The 26,905-nt window shown below is 40.2% G+C and overlaps 1 protein-coding gene across 1 annotated transcript in view; it reads right to left on the minus strand.

The window, feature by feature from the left end:
- SORD (sorbitol dehydrogenase) overlaps nucleotides 1-26,905 on the minus strand; it is a 49,813-nt gene that overhangs the window by 11,959 nt on the left and 10,949 nt on the right. Inside the window, exons 2-4 of the mRNA XM_006882947.1 lie at nucleotides 17,057-17,090; nucleotides 13,424-13,588; nucleotides 7,187-7,346 (exon numbers count right to left, since the gene is read on the minus strand). Coding sequence (XP_006883009.1) covers nucleotides 7,187-7,346; nucleotides 13,424-13,588; nucleotides 17,057-17,090 — 359 coding nt within the window. The remainder of the gene's footprint in view (nucleotides 1-7,186; nucleotides 7,347-13,423; nucleotides 13,589-17,056; nucleotides 17,091-26,905) is intronic.

Raw genomic sequence — 26,905 nt, forward strand, 5'->3', positions numbered from 1 at the left:
TCTTTCTTTAGCTTTGGCTTCTTGGTGCTCTCATGCAATATTCAGAGTCTCATCTGATATTCATCTCGGTCTTTTCTTCTTCTCCAGCCTTTGTAATGATCTTTTGCATTTTTCATGGATGATTTTCTTGATATCCTCCCACAGCTCATTTGGTCTACGCTCACTGATGCTCAAGGCCTCAAACCTTTTCCTGAGATGGTTTTGAAATTCGAGTGGGATAGACCTAAAGTCAAATTATGGTTCCCATGGACTTAATTTTCCTCAACTTCAGCTCGAACTTGCATATGAGTAGTTGGTGGTCTCTCCCACAATCAGCACCTGGCCTGGTTTTCACAGCTGATATTGAACTTCTCCAGCGATTCTTTCAACAAATGTAATTGATTTGATTCCTATGCATACCATCAGGTGAGATCTATGTGTGTAGCCTGCATTTGTGTTTCTTATAAAAGGTACTTGCAATGAATAAATCATTGAATGTGCAGAATTCTATCATTCTATTTCCAGCCTCATTTTCTCTCCGAGTCCATGTTTTCCAGCTACTGATCCTTCTTCCCTATTCCCAACTTTTGCACTCCCGTCACCCATTATTATCCATGCATCTTGATTGCATGTTTGATCAATTTCTGATTGTAAAAGTTGGTAGAAATCTTCCATTTCCTCCTCTTTGGCTCTAGTTGTTGCTGCATATATTTGAATGATAGTGGTATTCACTGGACTTCCTTGTATGCGTATGGATATTATCCTGTCACTCACCACATTGTATTTCATGATGGATCTAGAAATTACTTTTTTCATTAGAAACCAACCCCATTTTTTCTCACCTTTTTATCCCTGGCATAGTAGATCATATGATCATCTGATTCAAAGTTAATCTATTGGTCATTTTTCTAATTGGATAAATGTCTTTCATCTGCTCTTCTCTGTAAAATGCTTGTCTGTCAGATACTATTATTAAAACAACAACAAACAAACACACCATTTGAGACAGACTAGGAAGAAGGATTGGCCATCCACTTCCAAAATGACAGGGCTTTGAAAACCCTGTGTATAGAGCACACCTAGACTAGCAGACATGGCAATTGATACTGAGATCTTAGAAATTGAAACACAAAGGAGGAGGAACAGCTGTAAGCAGACACTAGTGATTGGAATGTGGAATGTGAGAGCATGAATGTAGGAAAATTGGACATTGTTAAGAAAGAAATGGAATGCATAAATATTGACACACTAGGTATTGGCAAAATGAGATGGCTTGGCATGGGACTAGGCCACTAGAGCTTCTAATTTTACAGATGAGGAAATTGAGGTCTAGGAGCTTAAATTACCTCCTCCAGAAGTTCAAAGTTAGTAAGGGGCTCAGGCAGTTCCAGTTAGAAACAAGATGTCTGATCCTAGAACTTGTGCTAGGTTAATCTGCTCTGGAAATTGTTTTCTTTGGAGAAATCACTTCAGTAGTAAAACATATTTTTAAAAATCTTTAAAGAGTTACCCAAATAATGTATGGTGTGATTGTCATAAGTCAATGAAAAGTTCCTTTAACATCGAGTTAACACAATCCTATGGCAGCATCCTCTGCTTCTCAAGATTATCTCCTTTCTTATTTTTAGCAATCCCAACTACCAACAGCTTTGCGAAACAGTGATCTGGCCTCTGCTTTCTAGAATCATCCATATCACAGGTTTCAGAAGAACTACATCTGATAACAGCGCCTGCCTGGCTGCCCCAGGACCAGTTAGGATGGGAAACCATCTGCCTTCCACATAACTGATGAAATGCTGTGTCACCTTCACCACTAGGTTCTTGGTTTTCACTTCCGAGTTCACTGACATCTCAACCCTATTAATAATCCCAGTGGTGATGACAGCAAACTTTGCATAAGACTTTACAGATTAAAAGGCTTTCTCATCCATTATCTCAATTAATCCTCACAGTGATGACTTTGTCAGGCAAGAAGGATAAGTTCTATTTTTACCTTTACAGAAGAGGAAACAGAAGCCCAATGACATTAAGAGATGTGCTCAAGGTTACAAGACTAGTGAGTGGAAAGGCCAGACTTGAGGGCCGAGGTCTACTGATTCCAGGTCTCCTTTGCCTGCCTCATACTAGCTGCTTCTCGGCATATGCATCTCTGTAACTAATATCCAATTATGTGAGTTCTTTACTGCATACTATTTATTCAATGCCCTAAAACCTCTATAGTGAGGTCTGGTGGCACCATGGGTAAGGAGATGTGCTGTCAACCCAAAGGTAGGTGGTTTGAATCCACCCACTGCTCCATTAGAGAAAGATGGGCAATCTCATTCCAGGCTATGAACAGCCTTGGAAAACCCAATGAAGAGTCAGCTATGGTTGGTTTTTTACTCAAACTGCAGTCTTTAAATGCCGCCACATGAAAACCCTCAAGTTTCAAGAGGAATCAAAGATGAGAGTCAAATCATTCCCAAGGCTCCCCTGTAGTTGCTTATAAACCTTGACAGAATAAGCAACAAGGCCTGTGGCTGACATACTGGGTCCTCTCCCACACTTCTCTCTTCGTGTTTCTCTCACATCACTCTCCACTCTAACCCATGCTCTTGCTCTGACTGCTGGCATCACTCCTGCCCTCCTTCCAGGCATCAGTTGTAGCAAAGGGAGAAAGGAAATAAGGAAGACACATACACTCTTTTAATGATCCCTGCAATATCACTCCCAGACACTTTCATTGTTTCACCCTTGGCCCTTCCCTCAAGGCTTGTTTTAGCTCTAAGCTGAGAGTGGGTTTTGTCAGGGATTATGTGACCTCTCCTTGGAGAACTTTAAGGAAAACTAGAGTTGGGAATGGTAATGAGAGTGGATTGTTATCTAGGGAATCATTCAGCCAATTTAGTAGATACTGCCTTATTATCCTATACCTAACACTGACAACAACAAAGGAAAGCAACCTGGCACAGAGGGAGAAGGGCTGGACAGTCATGGGGTCCACCCTCTCTGCCGCTGACCAAAGAAGGGTCAGTCACCCTTGTTCAATGGGGAATGAGAAGGAAAAGGGATGAGATGATTCTTAAGTCTCCATCCCTAATCTTTCACGACTATAAACACTAGAATGTCAAAGTAACTTGGTGGTTTCACAGCAGAGTTTACAGAACAGGCAAAAGAGGATATAAGATAGTAGGAAGTCAAGCAGGAAGATAGGAACTAAGGTGAGAAGGAGAATAAGAAGCTAGGTTGTTACGTGTTGTCGAGCAAGGACCAATTTGTAGCTGACCCTCCCGTGGGTTTTCAGAGGCTCTAAACCACTTGAGAGGATCTTTCTTTCAAGGAGCAGCTGGTAGATTTCAACTGCCTGCCTTTGGGTTGTCAGTGCAACTCTTACACACTTGCTCATCAGAGCTCCCTAAAGAAGCAGTCATTGTTGTTAGGTACCATTAGGAGGTTGTAGGGCTTGCACAGCTGCTCCCAGCCCTCCAGCTGCCACTTGCAGAGCTTACCAGCATCCCACCCCTACCGATCCCAGCACAATGCTCCCTTTCTGGCCCAAGGCTGTAGCACTGTACTCAGACCAAAGACAGAGGGTATGATGGATCTTGGTACCATTTACCAAATACTCATTATATTCCAGATTTTGTGCTTAGTATTTTATTTTTAAGCCATTTTTATTTTATATTGGTTTGCATACAAAAATCCATATTATGTGCTGAGTATTTTACATACTTTATCTCACTGAATTCTGTCTATAATTCTATGAAGGAGGTGCTTCTATTATCTACTTTGTAGGTGAGGATGTTGGAGGCCACAAAGCTTAGTTAATTTGAGCAATGTCACCCAGTTGGTAAATGGCAGAGGCCAGTGGTTAGTCTTGAGTTTTATCAGTATGCTCTCTGCCTTCCATGACAACATCATTTGATACTTAATTTGAAAAGGGCCTAGAAACCACAGGGTAGCCGAGGAACTACTTGCTGAGAGGGGGCATCTCTCAAGCTCCATGGTCTCTGCCCACTGAACCTGCTTTCTTCTAGAACAGGTTTAGGTGTTGATTTAAACTCATCACAAAGTCTCCAGTCTGTGACTCCTCTCAAGACTTCCTATGTACACTAGAAAAACTCAGATCTGTCAGTCAGACTGCCCAAGAGACTGCTGTCTGCACTCCACTGGCACAAGCACCACGTTAGCTGACAGAGAGTTTCCTGGGGTGAGGTTGTGGCAAATGGAGAACACGCCTGGGTCTGGTCACAGAGATATTGTCATATCAACACTGACAAGCTCTCTCTGTTGGGGCTCATGAAAAGGTAGAGAACTTAGTTTCTGCAGACACAAGTTCTCACTTCAAAACCATGTTGATTCAACATCAACTTCCACCTCACACTCCTGACACTAGAAGAATTGGATGGTACCAACTACCACCATCACCCATTCTAAAAGGAATCTCAATATAGAGTTCTGGACAGTGAGAAAAAAATGGAACAAAACTAAAAATCATTAAAGTGATTATACCTGTGGTTGAATAGAGACTGTAGAACCCCTTAGAGTATGGCCCTTAGTAAATCTTTGCACTCAGAACTAAACTCAATTCTGTGGCTCACTTTCAGTTAAATAATGAATAGGCTTATAAGGTGAATAATGACACCAGAGAGGTACTCCTTAGAACAAGAAATTCTATAAGATCAAACAGTTAGTATCTGCCCAGTTAAGAATGCTCAGAAGACAGGAAGTGTTAGGATAGAAGGATGAACAGAAATGAGAATCACAAGGAGTATGGCGCTTTCTCAAAAAGTTGCAAATAGAGATACCATTTGACCCAGCAATTCCACTACTGGGAATATACCCTGAAGAGACCATAGCTGACATCCAAGCAGATATATGCACACCCATGTTTATTGCAGCTTTGTTCACAATAGCAAGGAGTTGGAAACAACCTAAGTGCCCATCAACAAACGAATGGCTAGAGAAGCTGTGGTATATTCGCACAATGGAATACTATGCTGCATTAAAAAACAAGGAACTCATGCAATATTATTCAAAATGGTTGACTCTGGAGAACATTATGCTGAGTGAAATATCCCAGTCACAAAAGGACAAATATTACATGATGCCACTGTTGTAGAATGGGACTAACCTCAGGGTTGGGGAGAGACTGAGTAAGATGTGTTCAATAATGTATACTGTACTGAAACAGAGGAGGGAGAAAACTGTTTAAAAGAGATATGTGACTAGGCATTTCTGTCATCACAGGAGTCTAGAGCGAAGGCTACATGGTGGAGGGGACCTGGGGGAGGGTTTATAAAACAATGAAAGAATCTTTTCTTTTACTTTTCCATAATTTTTGACTCATGTACTTATAACTTGTTAGTTAAATTTGTGTCTTCTAGGTTGCAACCCCCCCATGATACATCTTCAGGGATATGAACATGTACGGCTAAGCACAATTAATAACAGTGCATCTAAATTCCAAAATCAATCTCCATAATAGTCTATGTGTTTCCTACTGCCAAAGGGGCCCTTTAGAGTAGTGAGAGAAGATCTTCACCCTGAAACCCACAGCGTCCGTCCCTTTTCAGCAGGAAGTAGCTAAGAGAATACGCCATCCCCTTTTCCTTATGAATCAGGGTGAAGTCTCTCTCAGGGAGGAGTGATAGGGAATGGCAAAGGACACACCGACAAAGGAGATTAATCAGAACTGACTTTGACAAGCACTGTGGCAATTGGACAATTAAAACAGACATTCGGATGGCGGGGAAGAAGAACAAACTGGGGAGGAGGGTGGAGAGAACGGTGCAGCAATGAAGGAATGAAAACCCAAAATCCCTGTAAATGTTCATTAAAACTAATAAAATTTAATAAAAGAAGAAAAAAAAAAGAAATGAGAATCACAAGAAGGAAATGGGATGAGTGCTCTTCCCATGTGGGGACTTAACACCATAAAATGAAATCTATATAATGGGTTAAATAGAAAATCAATTCACTCTGTAATCCTTCACTCAAAACATAATAGAAAATTTTTAAAAGCTTCTATGTATGGGCTCAGGCAATGGGTATTGTCCTCTCCAACTTAGGACTTAGGAGGCCAGATATTCCTAGGCTGAAAGGTTCTCAAAATACATCGTGACCACAACTATATACTTGAGCAAACCAGTGATAGAGAAGATGGTACTGGACCATGCAATATTTCATTCTGTTGTACATGGAGTTTCCAGGAGTCCCAGCCTACTCGACAGTAACTAATAACAACAATGGAGATAGGATAGAGGTGTGAGAATCACAGAGACTCCTGGTTCTGCTCTGTTCCTGAGTCAATTAGCTTTCTTTTGCCTCAGTTAACCATTGCATTAAATCCCAATAATGAAATTCACGGAACTGCTGTGAAGGCTCAATAAGATAAGGCATGCAAAGAACTTAACATAAGACTGGGAAAGGAGTAATAATAACTTTGCATGTGTTATAAGGAGTCTTGACACATTGGATAAAGCAGCAATACTGCTACCTGCAAGGTTGGCAGTTCAAATCCATCAGAGCAGAAGAGCTGGCAGTTCAAATTTGCTTCAAGGGAGAAAGATGAGGCAATCTGCTTCCATAAAAATTCAGTCTTGGAAACTCTATGGGGCAATTCTACTCTGTCCTTTAGAGTCACTATGAATTAGAAAAGGCTTGACGGCAGTGGGTCTGGTTTCATATATTGCCTTACTTATTTACTCTGATGACTAAATGAAACTGAAACAGGGAAAGGTTAAGTCACCTCCCCAAAGCCACTCATCAAGAAGGAAGGGACCCAGGATCCCAGCCTAGGCTGCGTGGCTCCACAGCCCATGCCCAGGCACCAACCTGTGTTAATAAATGTGGGTAATTGCTGTTGTTTGTTGTGAAGGTTTTCCTTATCATTATTGTTATAGCTTCCCTTTCTGGTGGCTGGAACCAATAAAGGAACATGAATCATGCCAATCTACTTCCCAGGATGGTTAGAGAGGACTGAGTGATTCCAACAACTTTCTGTTTTTACCAGCACTGCCAAACTTTAAGTGAAATAAAGTTAGATTGAAAGATTAATTAGCTCGAATGAGACTACTTCCAATAAAAAGAAAGGCGGAGTTTCCAGGGGGATAGTTTATATTTGGAATCATGAAATGGAGTGAAAAAAGACATCATCAAGAGAAATTACAAGAAAGGTCATCAAATGGAAAGCTCTATGAAGCATGAAAAGGCTGAAGGTACTAACTTGTAGCAGAAGCTGGCATTGTGCTTGTAGAACCGGCAGAGGTTTCCATCGTCGGGGGGCGTTGCACAGAAGAAAATGGTTGGTGACAAGTTGTATCGACCAATCTTGCAGAATTCATCTGTTTCTCTGGGAGCACCAGGCTCAATAGCAACACGATCACCTGGAGATGAAAACAAATATGGCACAAGAGTGAATGTAGTGTCTGTTGGAAGGCAGGCCTCCTTATTTGCCTTATTCTTTGTTTTCCAACCTTAAAAACAAGAGCAGAGACAGAGATGCTGGGAAAGGATGCATGCTCATAGACAGGTGACACACAGGAAATCTACCCTCAGGAGCCACCCTGCCCTCTGAGGATGCAGGATATAATAGGCAAGCACAGCTCACTGGTGCTTCCTGCTGCAGCAAGCCGACCTGTACTCCCAACTCCCCAGTCATATCCCAGCTTGGAAATATGGAAACCAGCTCTTCTCTAAGATCTAGTCCTTATTTTAAGCAGCACTGGAATCCTGAAGGCATGTGGCTCATATTCACTAGCTGCTCCACAGGAGAAAGATGGGCAATCTTCTTCTGTGCAATTAACAGCTTCTAAAAACCTGCTGGAGGGTCCGGTATGGGTTGGTTCCAACTCAATGGTACACAGCATTAAACAACAACGATAGATACCTAGTAGTGTGGAGTTTGCAGACATTGTCCCTTCATTGTTCTGAAAATATGAAATAAGATTTTACAAAGACAAAAGTATAATCATGACATAGCTTATGTTGAGTCTGATTGTGTTTAGGAAACAGTGAGAAGTCAGCTGATTTACAATTAGCAGAATTGCTAAGCCCAACATCTCCCAGGGCCCCAGATTCTGGTACAGAGGGAGGCAACATTCAAAGCTTGTGGTCAGCAGGTTCTATTGAATTGCTAATCTGTCTCACTATCTGTGCATGCAAAGCCAGAGTCTGAGTTCCCTCTAGTTTTGTTTTTATTTTTTCCCTCCTGTCCTTGTATTATGAAAAATTTCAAATAGGAAAGATGAAAGAACAGCTATGTTCATTTTATTGCTTATTTATCAACTCACACTTCCTCCATCCTTCAATGTACATTTTTTTTCTGATGCATTTAAAAGTAGATATGAGCATATGTCACATTTAAATACTTCAGTACATATATCATTATCTAGAATTTATATCTGCTTAAGAGGTTTTTTTTTCCTTTTGGGTAGTGTAAAATTTAGGTAGAATGAAATGTCTAATGTAAGATATATTTAGGTAAGCTCTGGTGGCCTAGTGGCAAGAAGCTGCACTGCAATCCCAGAGGTGAGTGGTTCGAATCCACCAGATGCTCTGCAGGAGAAGGACTGACAACCTCCTCCTGTACCAGTCAGATCCGATTTGATGGTATATATACACACAAAAATAATAAAAATAAAATTTAAAAAAATTTAAGATATATTTAATCTTCAACAAATGATGCTGAGAAAACTGGACATACATATAGCTGCAGAAAGCTGAAGAGGGATCCACATCTCACACCATACACAAAAATTAACTCTAGCTGGATCAGAGACATGGGGGGAAAGCCTCAAACTATAAAGATCATAAGAGACAAAACGGGACCCAACTTAGAAGGCCTAACCTAGACTATAAAAAGGCCGGCAAATACAGCCAGAATGCACAACCAGGAGAGGAGAACGTTAATGAATGGAACCTTCTAAAGATTAAGCATCTGTGTGCATCAAAAACTTTTTCCAATAGGGTGAAAAGAAAACCTACAGACTGGGAAAAACATTTGGCAATATCTCTGACAAGGGTCTCATAACAAAAATTTACAGAATCATATAGGGCCTTCACAAGGAAAAGACTGAGAATCCAATTACAAAATGGGCAAAAGACATGCAAAGCCTTCACAAACAAATATATTCATATGGCCAACAGACACATGAAGAAATGTTTAAATGTTTAAAATAAATGGCAATAAGAGAGATGAAAATTAAAACCACAATGAGATACCATTTCACCCCAGTAGCAGAAGTAAAATTTAACAGGGCAGGAATGGGTGAATGTTGGAGAATGTGGAGAGATGGGAACTCTCATAGACTGTGGTAGGATTGTAAAATGGTACAACCACTCTAGAAGGCAATTTCACATTTCCTTAAAAAGCTGAACATAGAAATCCCATATGTCCCAGCTATTCTGCTGCTAGGAATATACCCTGAGGAAAACAGAACTGAGACACAAATTGAGATATGTACATTGTGTTCATAGCAGCATTATTCACAGTTGTAAGAAAATGGAAATAACTAACATCAACAAACAAATGGACTGAGAAATTACAGTACATTCACACAATAGAATACTATGCAGCACTAAAGAGCAACGATTTTGTAAAATACTACATAATATGGGAGAGTCTAGAGAATATTATGTTGAGTGAACTAAGTCTCATAAGGACAAATACTGCATAAGATCATTATTGTAAAAATGGAAGGATAACTAATAAGATGTGTGCTAAAGTCCAAATGGGGAAAAGTAGGGGAGTGGGGAGGAAGAGTGTATGTGTGCGTGTGTGTGTGTGTGTGTGTATGTGTGCGTCCACACAAATCACTGTGATGACAGAGTTTGGTAGGAAGTGGGAAAGGGGTGGAGAAAGTAGGAAAGATCCAATGGAGACCTGAAAGGATGGGGTAATAGTAGGCATAGATCAATAGTGATTGATTTTATAAAAACACGATATGTATGAATGATGGTATGAAACACAATGTGGATGAAATGTGTGAAACACAATGTATATGAATTTTGTATGCAAACTAACATGAAATTTTTAAAATTAAAACAAGATATATATTTAAGATTTCTTAAGTGGATCATTAAGTGAATTGTGGTAAATGTATTCACTTTGGTAATGCAAACCCCTGCCAAGATGCAGAACATAACCACTACTTCAGAAGTGGTTTTTCTGTGTTCCTTCCCGATCAATCCCCACCTCCACCTCCCAGGGTAATCTATGTTCTGATTTTTTTCTCATTACAGATTAATAATGAAAGTTCTAGAACACCACAAAAATGGGATCATACAGTATGTATTCTCTAGTATCTGCCTGTTTTCACTCAATATAATGCTTACCAGATCCGTTTTGTTGTATATATTGATAATGAATTCTTTTTTATTGCTGAGTAGTGTTCCATTGTATAAATATACCACAGTCAGTCAGTTTAATCATTCTCTTGTTGATATGCCTTTTCAGTTTTCTAGTCTGTTGAAGTTTTTTTTTAATTGAAAAACAACTGCTCATCTAGGAAAATTATGCTTCAGAATGAATCTTCTCTTTCATCTTTATTTCTCAATGCTTGTTGTTGTTATGCACTGTTTGGTCAGAACTAATTCATAGCTGACCCTCCAGTGGATTTTCAGACGCTGTAAATCATACAGGAGATGGCTCATCTTTCTCCTGCTGGGGGATCTGAACTGCTTGCCTTTGGGTTGGCCTTACAACTTCTCAGCTAACTAGGCCACCAGAGTTCTCTTATTTCTCCATAGTGCCTATTATTTTGCTAGACACATGTTGTTGTTGTTGTTGATTGCCTTCGAGTCGAGCATGACTCATGGCGACCCTATGAGCAAAAGGCCTGAAGCCCCTCGACAACTATCGACATTTATCAAAGTTCATAGAGTTTCTGGAGGCATGTTGTTTATGAAGTGGATGCCACTTTGCTTCTAAACCTGTCATAGTATGTTATTATTGTTATGTGCCATTGAGTCACCTGTGATATAGAGCAACCCTATGTACAGCAGCTCTGAACCCTTCCCTGTCCTGATCCAGTCTCACTAACTCCAACACATCAACCCCCATTGCCCCAGTTACTGTGAATTAAAGAGAAGAAATTATGACACAAGTGTCACTATTACCAAGAAGGGCAAGCGGTTAACCAGAAGCTTTGGCTTTGGGATGGTTCAGATGCTTTATACTCAGACAGGTATCCAGCCCTGCAGAGGGGAATTCCTGTTCCACCCATGTGAAAACCAGGTGTTCTACATGTCTGAAGAAAACAGACTTGCAGGAAGAAGCTTTACTATCACAGGTGTTGCTACACGCTAAACAAAGTTCCTATCCCCGGCTCTCTAGTAGATTTGGACTCAGTAAGAACACCTGCTGGGTTTCCAAGGCTATAAATCTTTATGGTAGGGGACTTTCCCCATCAGAGCCACTAACAGATTTGAACTGCTGACCTTTTGTTAGCAGCACAACATGGAATGAACTACATCACCAGAAGTCCTCTAAATAAAATTAGATCTGGAAATCCATTTTAACATGAGAGTGATTCAGACCAGCTAATCACATACCAATGTAGAAATACTAGCAAGTCCTTTTGCCTACGTCAAGGCAGTCAATGACACAGCAAAGGGCAGGATCATCCCCTTCCAATGTTGAGTCTAACAGTCTCATAGCTGACCTTCCAGAAGGTGTTCAGGGCCTGCAAATCGTATGGGAGGAGATTACTCGTCTTTTTCCTTCAGAGAGTGGATTTGAATGGTGTTCTTTGGAGTTAGCAGCACTTACCATTAGGCCACCAAAGTCCTTTCTGATAGCCAGCAACAAATTAGGAGTTGCATAAAGGCTAACCATAGGTGAGGCAAGAGGTGCTACGGACAAGCCTAGAAAACGGCCCATCATCACTGTACTACTCTCATTGTATATACTGTGTAGGCCCAGAAAACCTTACACAGGAAAACCTGACCTCAGGCTGACCCTCCATTTGACACAATTTCAGGGCTGTGCAGTGGCCTCATCAGTAAAGGAAGTTTAATGCCAAAACTAGCTATACTAAGATTGCTTGAATTTTATTCACTGTGCCAGGAAACAAGAGACTTTTTGCTGCCGCTGAGAATTCCTTGTTCCAGGAGAATGAACCAAGCAATGTTAGTTTATATTGGTGGTTTCCTAACTATCTAGGAAAAAAAACCCCAAAAACCAAATAAAACCAAGAGAGACTATTTTGAGCTGAATTCTTATCATGTAGAAGCAGTTTGTGTGTCCTATTCTTGGATTAAGAAATACAGTCTTTGATATGGATTGCATTTCAATGTCAAGAAAACAAAGATTCTTACCACTGGACTGATAGTGTCATGATGAATGGAAAGGAGATTGAAACTGTCAATAGCTTCATCTTGCTTGGATCCACAATTAACACCGTTGGTACCAACAGTCAGGAAATAAGGAGAAAGACACATTGCACTGGGAAAATCTGCAGATGGGGACCTCTACAAATTACTGAGGAGTAATGATGTCAGTTTGAGAATTAAGGTGTGTCTGATTCAGGACATAGTCTTTCTGATCACTTTCTATGCATCTGAAAGCCGAACAGTGAATAAGGATGACAGCAAAAGAACCGATACCTTTGAGTTGTGGTGTTGGAGAAGAGCATTGAACATCCCATGGAAGGCCAAGAGAATAAACACATATGTCTTGGAGAGGGTGCAGCCAGAGTCCTCTCTGGAGGCAAAAATGATGAGGCTTCACCTCACATACTTTGAGCATGTTATTATGTGAGGCTATTCTTTGGAGAGGGACATGATACTGGGAAAGGTGGAGGGTTGGCAAAGGAGAGGAAAACCCTCGACCAGGTGGATTGACACGGTTAACGCCCCAATGGGCTATTGAGTGTCAGGGAGTGTGAGGATGGCACAGGATAGAACAGGGTACAGATCTTTTGTTCATAAAGTCACTATGAGTCACACTCAACTCCATGGCACCAAACCCAGCAACATCCCTGGAACGTTTTCCTCAGCCTGTTAGCTGGCTTAGGGAGCTCTGGTGACATAATGTGCAATGTGTTATACTGCTAACTGAAAGATGAGTGTTTCAAATCAACCAGTCACTCCTAGGGAGAAAGAGTTACAGCCTCAGAATAGACTTGACAACAGTGACGAGTAACCTGGCTTATATTCTACTTGACTTCAAGTGTCTAATTCATTGTTCCTTCCTCAGACAAATCAGGTATCTGAGTCAAACACACTGATAGGTCCTCTTGTTCTCCTTGATTACTCTTAAAATAATCGTGCCCAGGTCACTGTCTGTCTCAAATCTGGGTTACAAAGTGGAAGTTCCAGTTGCAGGAGCTGAGACTGTCTTGTTCACACAGCTGTTATCACCAGTACTTTGCAGAAGGCCTGGCTTAGATAAAAAGCATAAATATTCATATCAAGTGAATAAATAAATAAATAAATTGTTTTGCTGAGAGAGATTGCTAACCTGGTTTCAGGTGCTTTACTAATGACCCCACTTTGAAGACTGTTCCCGAAGCTTCATGTCCCAGTACCATTGGCTTTTTCACAACGAAATCCCCAATTCGACCATGCTGCCAGTAGTGGACATCTGAGCCGCAGATGCCAACTGAATGCATCTTCAACAGCACCTCTGACAAGAAAAAAGAGGAGAAAAAACAAATGAGGGAAAGAATAATCCCTTTGGTACTCTGAGGTGTCCCAGTAATTTCCCTCCAGACAGGTGAGAGCTGGGTTACCAAGGCCCAGTGCAAAATTTAGACCATAGAGGACAATAAGCAAAACAGCAATTCCAGTTAAGTCTTACTAGGCAGACAAGCATCTGCAGAGTAAATTAACACCTTTAATTGCATAAACAAAGTATTATTAATAGGAAGAAATAGATCCACCACATAAGAGAACAAACTGGTTTCTAAGAGAACTGTTTCCAAATAATTACCATGCTAAATGTCTGATTCTTATCTATTCACCAAAGGTAGTCTGGCAGAATCTCCTCTTGGCAACACTCAGTGAGCTATGAGGCTGGGTTCTTCATACCTGCTGTTTTGTAAAAAGGTGAAGTTTAACTTAATGTTATTTCATGATTCCAGGTGACATTTCCTCTTCATGAGTTTGATAAAAGAAGAGATTTGGTGGTATTGTTGTTGTCAGTTTTCCAAGTTTAAAATAATGATGCTCCTGATTCTTCTCACTGAAACAAAGTACTGAAGGATTACAGGCTTGGTGTAACTGAGATGGCCAAGTTACAATTATCTTCCTGAGAAAAAGTGCTGCCTTTGAAAAAGCCGAGATCCAAAAGCTTTGTTATGCATTCTGATGCCTCATATACAGGCCTGCCACAAGCCATGGGCCATTCCCCCAGGTGTGGCCCTGCAGAATTTTCTTTATCCTTGATTTTAGTAAACAGAGCAAGAAATTTAGTAAACAGAGCAAGAAATTTAGTAAACAGAGCAAGAAAGGCAGAGTGAATTCTGAGAGGGAATGTAAGGAAACAGGTTTTGCATGACGAAAATCACCACAGAATTTTCTCTATTTTTTTATTAATTACTTTTACTTCATATTGGTTTGCATACAAAATTTGTATACATCGTGTTTTGTTTATATATATTTCACACATTCCTCTATTTACCTTGTGTTTTATATTTTCATTCTAGCACATTGTGTTTTATAGGGTTTCCTCTCTTAGTCATTTGTAGAAAAAATTAGTTGAGACTTGCTAGAACTGCTGCTTTACCATCTTCTTGTTGTAAAGTGCCCTCAAGTAGATTATGCCTCAGAGCTACCCTACAAACAACAGATCTGAACTCTCTCCTATCTTCCACCTTTCTCATCACCCCAACAGGTTTGAGTCCAGCTGCCACAAACACTGCATCAGTCCATCTCCTTGAGGGTCAGTACATGAAAATGAGAGCAGAAGCCTTATCAGGATCCTTTGATAACATTTGTTTGGCCACCTCTCGTTGTCACAGAATCAACACTGTCTTTTCAGGGCCCAGTGAGGAGCCTCTCTTATTTCCCTGAACTTGATATCTTGATGAAAACCCTTAAGGCCTAAATATACATTACTTGCTAAGCACTGATAAAAACAGCTATTGTCTGAAGTCTTATCACTATAAATCAATAACTCAATGGCTTGGGTCCAAATAAAGCTTTAAACACACCAGGAAACTGCTTCAATGGGGAAACTGATGTTTTAAACTGATGTTTAAAAGAATAAGCCCCTATCTTAGAGTGAGGGCTGAGTGAGTGGGGGTAGAAGTGGGAGGAAGAGCTACCTATTGATACTTTGCCCTTGCTCCCAGCTTCCTTCCAGGGTCTGGCAGATTTTGAGGACACTGGCCTCTAGTGATAGAAGGAATTTGAAAGCTGTCAGCAGTGATGGGTCTGCCCAGCAGCCCTGGAGGCAGCATGGCCCCCAAGGCCTACCATCCCTCCACCCACAACAGGAAACACAAATTCCAACTTAGCTTAGAGGCCACACCCACAGAGAAGCCCAGAAGGAGTGGAGCAAAGGTGTGGGGAACCCTACCCTAGTATGCTCACCCACTTTCTGAGCTTAGTGTGGCAGCCCCTCCCACCTCACTGGACAGAAGGTCCCTGGATGTCCTACTTTCAATTACTGGATCTTCCTGGGGGAGGGGACAGGAGTTACACAAAGTTCCCTTCTCTAATTAACAGATTAAAATCTGTACATGCACTGCCTTTCAAAGTTTGCATCAGGAACATGATTTGGCAACTCAAATAGCAGTTTATGGTGGATAAACTAAGAAGTAAAAGAAAAAAACAAAACATCCAACCAAAACAAAACAAACCCACTTCGGCTGAGTTGATTCTGACTCATGGCACTCCTCTGTTGAGTTTCTGAGGCTGTAAATCTTAACAAGGGCAGACTGCCTCATGTTTTCTCCCAGAGAGAGGCTGCTACTTGCTGGTTTGCAGCCCAACATTCCATTCCATCAGCAGGTATAAAGTCATTAAATTGAAAGAGGAATAGTTTTGCCTTTGGTCTGAAGATTGAAGAACTTGTTATGTCAAAAACTCCCTGGGAGTACAAGTTTTCGTTTGTGTCTCATTTCTCATTTTCTCAGAGTATTTTCCAAGCAGTGGAATAGCTGCCTTCTAGAGTGGTTGTACCATTTCACAATCCCATCAACAATGTATAAGGGTTCCTATCTCACCACATCCTCTCCAACATTTATTACTTGTTGTCCTGTACAACTTTGCCACCATTACTGGAGTGAGAGGCACAAATGGAGACTTGTACACTAATGTTCATAGCAGAATTATTCACCATAGCAAGAACATGGAAACAGCCCAGATATCCAACCACAATCGAATGGGTTGAGAAATTATGGTACATTCATCCAATTTAATACTATACAGCACACAGGAGCAATGATTTTGTAAATTATTACTTAACTTGGGAGGGACTGGAGAGCATTATGCTGAGTGAACTAACTCAGTTCCACAAAGACAAATATTGTATAAAACCAAAATTGTAGAATGTCTATGAGGACCTAAGGGGGACAAGGAGGGTTGAAGCAGAGGTATAAGGATGTGTGGGACAGGGATTAATCATGGGGTTGTACAATTTGATGTGGGGGTGAGGGAAATGGGAAGAAACTGGTCTGAAAAACAATGTATTCAAATTTTATAAATAAACTAGTATGCATTAAAAAACCCCTCCTTGGGACAAGTCGGCAGTCTGATATGGTAACATTTCACTTTCTCATTACTCCTTTTATTTCATGAAGTAGCCAAATTAAACTCAGTCGGTCAGTACTGGGGACAACAGACTAGGTCCTCAGCCTAACAAAAACTCATTCCAACCCATAGGTGCACGTGCACTGGGTTTTCAAGGCTGTGAATCACAGGAGGAAATCTTCCCTCTTTCTCTATAGGGTGGCTGGTAGATTCAAACCAAGTTGGGGAGCTGTGGCCTCTAGGCTAGCAGGGAAACTCCCTACTGACCAGCTATTAAAAGCAGTTTCGAATGGAGGCAAAGGTAAGCAACAGTAGGAAAAGAGGGATGAGGAAGTAATGCACATGTGTATCCATGGTAAACAACAGGAAATTAATAAAATAAAAAGTCAAGACGTACCATTTGGGCCTGGTTCAGGAACAGGATAGTTTTCCTAAAGAAAAAAAATAAAATAGCATGAATAAAAAGTTTATAACATAAGAATTTTCAATATTTTAAAATTAGAGTTCATGCAATTATTTCTTCTGGAAACCAACATGAGCTGAGACAATACCTCTGCTGGGCGTATGCGTAAAGGGGAACCTGCGTAGTGGCACTTTGAACTGTGTGCTGGAAAAACCTGTCTAGTTCTTCAACAGTTTTCTGAACAAGTGACCCAAACAATGTCACATACAACACACTCATAAGTGTACTGAGGACTGAGTCATGTCACTGAGGGACATATCATAGAGAGAGACAAAACACTGAAGCTGGCTTCCCTCTCTGGAAAGATGCCAAACTGTGTTATTGCAAGGCTACCGCTCTATTGCATCTCACCAGAAAAATCAATCTTGGATATAGAATTGGAGTGAGAAAAACCAGAAGACGTACTCTATTCCGGTGTATAGGAGACAAGGGGGACTACCTCTCCAAGTCGGCCTCTTCACTTTGAAGAATGCAAGGGCTTATATTGGAAAAGCACAGGACTGCAGAATGTAAGAAAATTTCCACAATCTCTACTCTCGTCCAAGTGCTCAGACTGTGATTGTGTCCTGTACTAAAATTATTAAGATTCCAGAGATAGTATGTCATTCCTGAAAAGGGAGTAAATCTCTGCTGTAGATTGCAGGGTGGAAAGGCAAATATTAACAAAGGGCTTCAGGTTGATATGAAGGTCATTCTCAACTGTTCTACCAGACTGAGACAATGTCTTCCTTTTAAAACATTATTTAGAATGTTATTTTCAACTTACGACAGGAACTCAGGAGATGTAGTACATTGGGCAAGGCAGCTGTCAGGGACTGCTCCAAAGATGAGCAATAACATCAGTTAGAAGACTAAGGTGTACCTGATTCAGGCTATGGTCTTCTCAATCACCTGCTGTACATTGGAGAGCTGGACAATACATAAGGATGACAGAAGAATTGATGCTTTTCAGTTGTGGTGCTAGAGAAGAGTACTGAATATCCTATAGACTGACAAAAGAACAAACAGCTATGTCCTGGAAAGGGTGCAGACAGAATGCTCCCTGGAGGCAAGGATACTGAAGCTTCATCTTTCATACCTGGAATATGTAGCTAGGTGAGGCTATTTCTTGGAGAAAGGCATCATGTTTGGAAAGATAGTTGGTGAAGGAGAGGAAGACCCCAAACAAGATGGATTGACACTGTAACTCTCACAATGGGCTCTGGTTTGTCAGAGAGATGGCACGGGAAAGGGCAAGTTTCAGGTTTGTTGTTCATAGGGTTACTATGAATCGTACTTGACTAGACAGCACCTAACTACAATAATACCATGACAAATTATTTTATTAAAAGCTATTTTCCTATTGCTTTATTGTGAGTTGTCTCACAGGTTAAGGGCCCCAATCCTGTAGGCCCAGGGAGAGCTGATACTACTTGCTAATCATGTCTCACCCACTAGTGCAACTTGCCCAGCATGACTAAAAACACATGCTCCTTATATCCCCAGGCCTCACTCACTCTCCCTCTCCTCCCTGTATTACTCAACTAGCAAACAATAAGGATGTTTGGACTGCTTCTGGGACTCCTTTCTACACCTGATCCTTCCCTGCTGGCAAAATATGTTCTGAGACACAGATTTGTTTAGTCTGGCAAGCCCTTTCAGGAAAATGACGCATGTGTTCCTAGAAGTTACATGTGAGGACTTTTCTCTCTGGACAGGCTGGAGAAAGTGCCCCAGTGGGTCACTGTTTTTATATAGCAGCACACAAACTCCTCTCTTCCAAACCCCTATATGGAGGTTTAGAAGCAGTTTAGGAGCACATAGGATCTACATTTTGGCCATTCTTCCAGGACAAAATAACATGTTACTAGAGGCTTGGGGGGAGCCAAGAATGGATGTGACTGCTTAATATAGATACAGTTTCTGTTCAGAGTGATGAAAAAGGTTTTTCTTTTTTTTAAAAAAAAAAGAGTGGTGATGGTCGCACAACAAGGTGAACATATTAATGACATCAAATTATATCTTTATAAATGGCTGAATTGGCAACTTTTATTTATGTCTGTTTTACCACAGTTTTTTAAAAAGGTAACGCAATCTAGTATTCAGAGTTATCATGATTAACAAAGTTTTCTTTTCCCAAATGTCAATAATTGGTAATTTCTAGTAACAAGGAAGAAGGGCACTTAGTGGCCAAGTCTAAGTATTCCATTTACTAAATCTTTAGAGCTCTCTGGTGGCCTAGTGGCAAGAAGCTGACCTGCAATCCCAGAGGTATGCAGTTTGAGGCTATTACATCCTACGTGGGAGAAGGATGGGAAATCTCCTGTGTACGTATATACCTATGGTACACAACAACAACAATCTTTTGAAAGTGGCTAAGAGGAGGCAGAAGAGATAAAAAAGGTTCACAATGTTTACTGTGCCAGACACGACTATATTGGGCCTTTAGACAAATTTACAGCCCAATGCTCCTCATGAGAACCTAATTTGCTGATGAGAACCCTAGGGCTAGGAAGTTAAGTAACTTGGCAAGATCACTAATGTCAGATAGTGTATGGACCAGGGAGGGACTCATAAGCTGGTTTCACATTTCTTTTCAAAGAAGTCACTCATCCACCTCTTACACTATATAACATCACAGACTACTACTACGCAAAGTTAAGTTTCTAGTGGGTGAGATTTAAAAGTTTGGGTTATCTCACCACATCCGCTCCAACATTCATTACTTGCCATTATGTTAAACTTTGCTACTGTTACTGGAGTGAGACGGCACCTCATTGTGGTTTTGATTTGCATCTCTCTTATTGCCAGTGATTTGGAGCATTTCTTCATGTGTCTGTTGGCTGTTCGAATATGCATGTAATTTTTCCATTTATAATTGGGTTATCAGTCTTTTTCTTGTGGAGGCAGAGGAATATTCTGTAAACTTTTGTTATGAGACCCTTGTCTGAAATGTTATTACCAAATGTTTGTTTCCAGTTGGTAGGTTCTCTTTTCACCCTGTTAGAAAAAGTTTTTGATGTACACAGGGATTTAATCTTCAGAAGTTTCTATTAACCAATTTTGTCTTCTTCAGAGTGTGCATTTCTGGTTGTATTTGGCAGTCTCTTTATACCATAGACCAGGCTTTCTAAGCTTGATCCCAGTTTGTCTTTTATGAACTTTATGGTTTTGGGCTTTACTCCCAAGTCTCTGATCCATCTTGAGCTGGTTTTTGTGTATAGTATGAGATGTGGATCCTGTTCCAGCTTTCTGAAGGTGGAAGTTCCGTTTTGCCAGCACCATTTGTTGAAGAGTTTGATTGTAAAATGGGGCAACCATTCTGGAAGGCAGTTTGGAGCTTCCTCAAAAAGCTGAACATAGAAATTCCATATGACCTAGTTTATTCCACTGCTTAGAAAATACCCTGAGACAATGAGAACTGAGGCATAAATGGAGACTTGTACATCATTGTTCATAGCAGTGCTACTCACCATTGCAAGAACATGGAAACAGCCCAGATGTCCAATCACAATCGAATGTATTGAGAAATTACGGTACATTCATACAATGGAATACTATGCAGCATGCAGGAGCAATGATTTTGTAAATTATTACCTAACTTGGGAGGGACTGGAGAGTATTATGTTGAATGAACTAACTCAGTCTCACAAGTACAAATATTGTATAAAACCATTATTGTAGAATGAGTATGAGGATCCAAGGGAGAAGGGTAGAAGGACAGGGATGAGGACATGGGGGGGGGGGGGGGGCTAAGGGAGGATTAATCATGGGATTGTACAATTTGATGGGTAGGGGGATGAGGGAAATTGGAAGAATCTGGTCTGAAAAACAATGTATTTGAATTTTGTAAATAAACTAGTATAATAAAAGAAAAGAAAAGGGGGAAAATGTTGGTTAATTTGAAGCCAAAGACTAAGGCATTTATGTCAAACATGAAAAAGCATCCTGCTTTCCCAAGCTAAAGATGTTAATAGGCTACTAACTTCCCAGATACAGCATACTCCTGCCTCCAGCCAGATCTGGTAAAATTCATTTTAACAGCCAGACAACAGCAAGTCAGTCCTGGATCATTGCAGATTACCACTGTAAATATTTACTTAGGTTAACACAGTTCACTGACTTTGACTTTATCATGCTGGCAAAGCTGCAGTAACTCGCCCAAACACTAGAGGGCATTGTGACAATAGCTTGGCTTTCACTGAGTAACAAAATTTATGGAGACACTAAATTAAGTGCTTATCCAAGGACTCCAGCTTTCCTTTCCTGTTCTCTTTCTTGCTGGTGTGAATCACCCTTACAACTCAAGTTCAAATCCTGCCTCCTCTCACCCTCACCCCACAGAAGATGTGCCACCTAAGGACAATATAATACTAAGATCAGTACCTAAGTTTGTGAATATTGTCTTATGTATAGAAGTCCACAATGTTTTAGAATTTATTACAGCACGTTGTTGAATCAATCATGATTCATAGTAACCAAGAGATCAAAACTTTGTCCTACCCTAAGCCGTCCTCACAATCTCTGCCATCACAAGCCTATTGTTGTAGTCACTCTATCAGTACGTCTCAGTGAGATTCTTCTCTTTTACTCTCTACTTTTTCAAGCAGGAAGTCTTTTTCCAATGACTGGAGTCTTCTGAAAACATGCCCAAAATGTTGTTGTTATGTACCGTCGAGTCGCCTGTGACTTATAGTGACTCTATACACAATAGCTCTGAACCCTGTCCTATCTTAAGCCAATCTCACTGTCTCAAACACACATCCCCCCACCCCCCATTACCCCAGCTACTGTATCAAATTATCTCCTCCAGAGCCTTCTTGTCTTGCACTGTACCTCCACCCTTTCAAGCATGCTACTCTCCTCCAAGGACTGGTACCTCCTGGCAACTCTATAGAGTTGTACTCTACTTGACAGCACCTAACAACAAAATAACAACTTCTTCTTACAGTCAAGCCTTTGCAAAGTCAATAGAACACAAATAAACATCTCTCTAGCATTCTCTGCTTTTAGCCCCAAACCATCTTAAACTGGCAATTATATCCCTAGTTACGATAGCCTCTTTTGAATCCAGTTTTAATTTCCAGCAGTTCCTTGTAATGTACTATTCTAGCTGTTTTAAAATAATTTTCAGCACAATTTTACTTGTATGTCATATTAATGATATTGCTCCATTATTTCAATACCGTTGGATTACTTTTGGGGGACTGGGCCCAAATATAGATCTTCTGCAGACAGTAGGCCAGGTGACTATATTCCAAATTTTTTGGCACGAACTGGCAAGTATGTCCTGTTAATTAAAACACATCAATTAGTATCTTGTCAATTCCTGGGGGCTTAATTTTTGGTCTTCCTTGTAGCTTGAACTTCTTTCTCCATTATCATTACCATTATTCTTGATCATATGCTACTTCCTTGTTCAGTGTAGACCAATATTTTTTGGTATAGTGACTGTGTGTTCCTTCTATCTTCTTCTGATGCTCTTTCTGCATTATTCAAAATTTTGCTCATAGAATCCTTCAGTATAACAACTTGATGCAAGAATTCACTCTTCAGTTCTTTCAGCTTGAGAAATGCTGAGCATGTTTTTCCTTTGGTTTTCTAATTCCAACACTTTGTATATTTAATTATAAAACTTGTCTTCTTAAATTTCTCTTTGTAGTCTTCCGTTTAGCTTTCACTTCAACATTTTTTATTTTGGCTCCTTTACATTCTACTGTAAATTTCAGGGTATCTTCTGACATTCATTTTGGCCTTTTTCTTTCTGAGCTTTGAATGGGCTTTTACTTTCATCATGGATGATATCATTGATGTCATCCCACAACTTGTCTGGTCTTTGGTCATTAGGGTTCAGTACATCAAATCTATTTTTGAGATGGTTTTAACTTCAGATGGAATAGACTCAAAGTTATATTTTGGTCTCATGGGCGTTTCAATTTTATTCAGCTTCAACTTGAACTTGTACATGAGTAATTGATCTGTTCCAGTCAGCCCTTGGCCTTGTTTTAATTATTGATATTGAGCTTCCCATCAAATTTTCCATAGATGTAATCAGTATGTTTCCAGTGTAGTTCATCAGGTTAGGTCCATGTGTATAGTCCTTTCCGTTGTTGTGTTTTTTTAAAGGTATTTGAGATGAATAAATGATTGATTGTACAAATTCTATCATTCAACTTCAGCCTCATTTTTGTCACCAAAGTCATATTTTCCAAATACTGGTCTGTCTTATTTGTTTCCAGTTCAGTTGTATTTTATTAATTACGCAAAGGCAGTTGACTGCGTGAATAATAAAAAAATTGCAGACAGTATTAAGAATAGGAATTCCAGAACACTTAAATGTGCTCATGTGAAATTTACTCACAGACCAAGAAGCAGTGTCTGAACAGAACAAGAGAACATTGTATGATTTACAATCAGAAAAGATCTGCATCACGGTTGTGTACTCCCTTCATATCTATCCAATCTGTATGCAGAATAAATCATTCACAAAAGCTGGACTCTATGAAGAAAAATGCTGTATCAGGATCAGAGAAAAACTCATCAACAGCCTGTGTTATGCAGATGACACAACCTTGCTGTAGAAAGTGAAGAAAATTTGAAGCACTTTGCTGTAGAAGATGAAAGACTTCCACCTTCAACATGGCTTACATCTCAGTAATCCTCACCACTGCACCATAGGAAACATCTTGATAGAAGCAGAAAACATTGAAGTTGCCAAGGATTTTATTTTACATGGATATATAAATAAAATCCATGGTAGCAGCAGCAGTCATGAAATAAAAAAAAAAATCCATGCTGTTCTACAAAAATAGGCTGTCAAAGAATCTCCAATGAGCTATGGAACAAGGTTATTTAAAGATTAAGATGCATCTGATCCAAGCCATGGTCTTTTCAATTGTTACCTATGCAACTGAGACTTAGACAATGGATAAAGAAGACCAAAGGATAATAGATGTCTTTGAATTGTGGTGTTGGAGATGAGTGCTGAATATCCCACAGACTGCCAAAAGAACAAATTAGTCCATACTGGACGAAGTGAAATCTGGGTGCTCCTTCAAGGCAAAGACAGTGAAATACACTTTGAGCATATTGTCAGGACAGACTACTGTTGTTGTTAATGGCTGTCGAGCGGAGTATGCTTCATAGTGACTCTATGAACAACAGATCTGAATCCTGTCCTATGCTGTGCCTCTTCACCATCTCTGATACACCTGAGTTCATTGCTGCAGTCACTGTGTCAATCCACCTCAATGGAGGTCTTCTTCTCTTTTGCTGACCCTTCACCATTCTAAGCATGCTATCCTTTTCTAAGAAACAGCCTCTTCTAGCAACATGTCCAAAGTATGAGAGACAAAGCTTTGCCATTCTTGTCTCCAAGAAGCACTCTGGTTTGCACTCTTTCCAGACATATCTGTGTCTATTATTGTCATGTGCCATCAAGTCTCTTCTAACTCATAGCGACCCTATCTATGTACAATAGCTCTGAACCCTGCTCTATCTTGAGCCAATTTGTTGTCTCTGACACATCTACTCACATTACTCCATTTACTGAGTTAATTCATTTCATCAAGGATCTTCTTCTCTTCTGCTGTTCCACCATCTTCCCAAGTACGATATCCCTCTCCAAGGACTGATCCCGCCTTGCAACATGTCCAAAGTATGTCAGATGAAGCTTTAGAATTTTTGCCTCCAAGGAGCAGCCCTATTTCACCCTCTCTAGGAAGAATCTGTTCTCTTAGTAGTCCATGGTATATTCAATACTCTCCTCCACCACCACACCTCAAAGGCATCAATTCTCCTTCTATCATCTTTAGTCATTGTCCAGCTTTCTGATACATAGCAAGTAGTTGCAAAGACCAGGTGCACCTTCGTCTCCAAACTGACATCATTGCTCGTCCGTACTCTCAAGAGGTCCCTGACTAGTCTTTGGAAAAAGACATCATGCTGGAAAGGAACTGGGTCAGCAAAACAGAAGAAAATTCTTAACAAGGTGGATTGATGCAGTGGCCATAACAATGCACTTGAGTATGGCAGAGATTACGAGGATGGTGCAGATTAGGGCAGTTCAAGTCTGTCGTTCACAGCTGATGCTCACTCGATGACACCTAACAACCACTACCATGTCTTTCTAGAAAGCCCACCTTTTACTTTACTTACCTATAAAAATTCTATGTATTGCTAAGAACTTCTGACCCTGGTTGATTTTTTGCTTATTTTTATTTTAAACAAAAATTTAACTAGTAAAGAATTTTTAGCAGTGAATAGGAAGGAAAACCCTTAACTATCATGTTTGCTCTGATCATAAACTTTCCTGTGTTCCTGATTTTCTTTTCCTTCTTACATGATATGCTGTACAAACTTATCTTTGTTTTCTAGCAAAATACTTTGCCCTTTAGACATTTCAGGTCAAAGAGGCTAACCAGAAGTCATCACAAGGCCCAGCAATACACCTCATATAAGTAGCCTAGAGTTCAGTGAGGGAGAAGAATGGGCAATCTCTAGGCAGCTCCAGGTGTTCCTTCCCAACTACTTTATTTAACTTTACTATTGTTATGTCCAGTGGAGTACACAATGGACTCAGAACTGACCCTGCAGTGGGTTTTCAGAGGCAGTAGATCAAACAGGAAGAGATTGTCCATCTTTCTCCTGAGAAGCAGCTGGTGTACTTAGCAGCAAACCTGTTTTAAGTTATTTGAAAGAACTTTCAGGTGCCATGTATATGCAGAAGCAGAGTCATGAAGAGGAAACTTAAATGTTTCCTGATGACTAGATCCTTAACCAGATTGACTCCACCTGAAGGCCAGTCCTGTATGCCTTCTGATTTGCATAACCTCTCCTTTTCTAAGAGAACCCACTTTTACCTCCTAAAGGTGCTAACCAAACATGAACCTTGCCCCTTGCCCTTATCCTAGCCTACATGAACTCCCTTCAAACTTGCTTTCCTTAAATAAATAAATAAATTTCTTTTTTTTTTTTTTTTTAGTTTGAGCTTCCTTCTCCTTTTCATTTGCTGCAGGCTTAGTCCTAAGTAGAATAAAGGCACAGACTTTTTGGATCCTATTTGGGCTGTTGTAGGTAACATTACTTCAACTGAGCTCAGCCCTTCATTATTTCCTGCCTGGGTTTAAGAACAGAAGAACTCAGAAGGTGTCCCTTTCCTCCTTCAGCTGACTTGAAATGGTACAGCACTCAGGTACAGAACTCGGACTCAGGAATCACCTGTCCACATGCAAACCCAGTCTCTCATCAGCTGTATGACCTCATACTAATATAACTTCTTTGTGTCCTTAATTTCCTTCACTACATAATTTAGGTTTTTTTAAAAAAGGTGCTTGCCTCACAGTAGATAAGTTAAGTCTTATGAAAGGGTTATTTTTCAGTGATTATCTCTGGAAAACTCTGTCCCTTTGAAATGGTAATATGTTTAAAATTATTTTGGGGATAAGTTTTAACTCCACTCTAAAAGGCTAGAAGTGGAAAGACAATAGTCTACATTTTAATTTACTAAGTAGTGAGTCTTAAAATATTGTGAATAGCCATCTAACATAGAACCTTAGATGAGATAATAAGAATCCCAGAACAGTTAAGTGTGCTTATGCGAAGCCTATATGTAGAGCAAGAAGCTCCTGTTTGAATTGAACAAGGAACACTATATGGCTTAAAATCAGGAAAGGTGTGAATCAGGGCTGTATTCTTTCTCCATAGCTCTTCTTTCTGTATGTTCGACAAATAATTCAAAAAACTGGACTCTGGAAAAAAACCAGGACATTAGGATTGGAGGAAGACCCATCAATAATATGCATT

Source organism: Elephantulus edwardii, unplaced genomic scaffold (assembly GCF_000299155.1).
Source record: "Elephantulus edwardii isolate Elephantulus edwardi_28Jun2011 unplaced genomic scaffold, EleEdw1.0 scaffold00026, whole genome shotgun sequence".
Taxonomy (NCBI): Eukaryota; Metazoa; Chordata; class Mammalia; order Macroscelidea; family Macroscelididae; genus Elephantulus; species Elephantulus edwardii.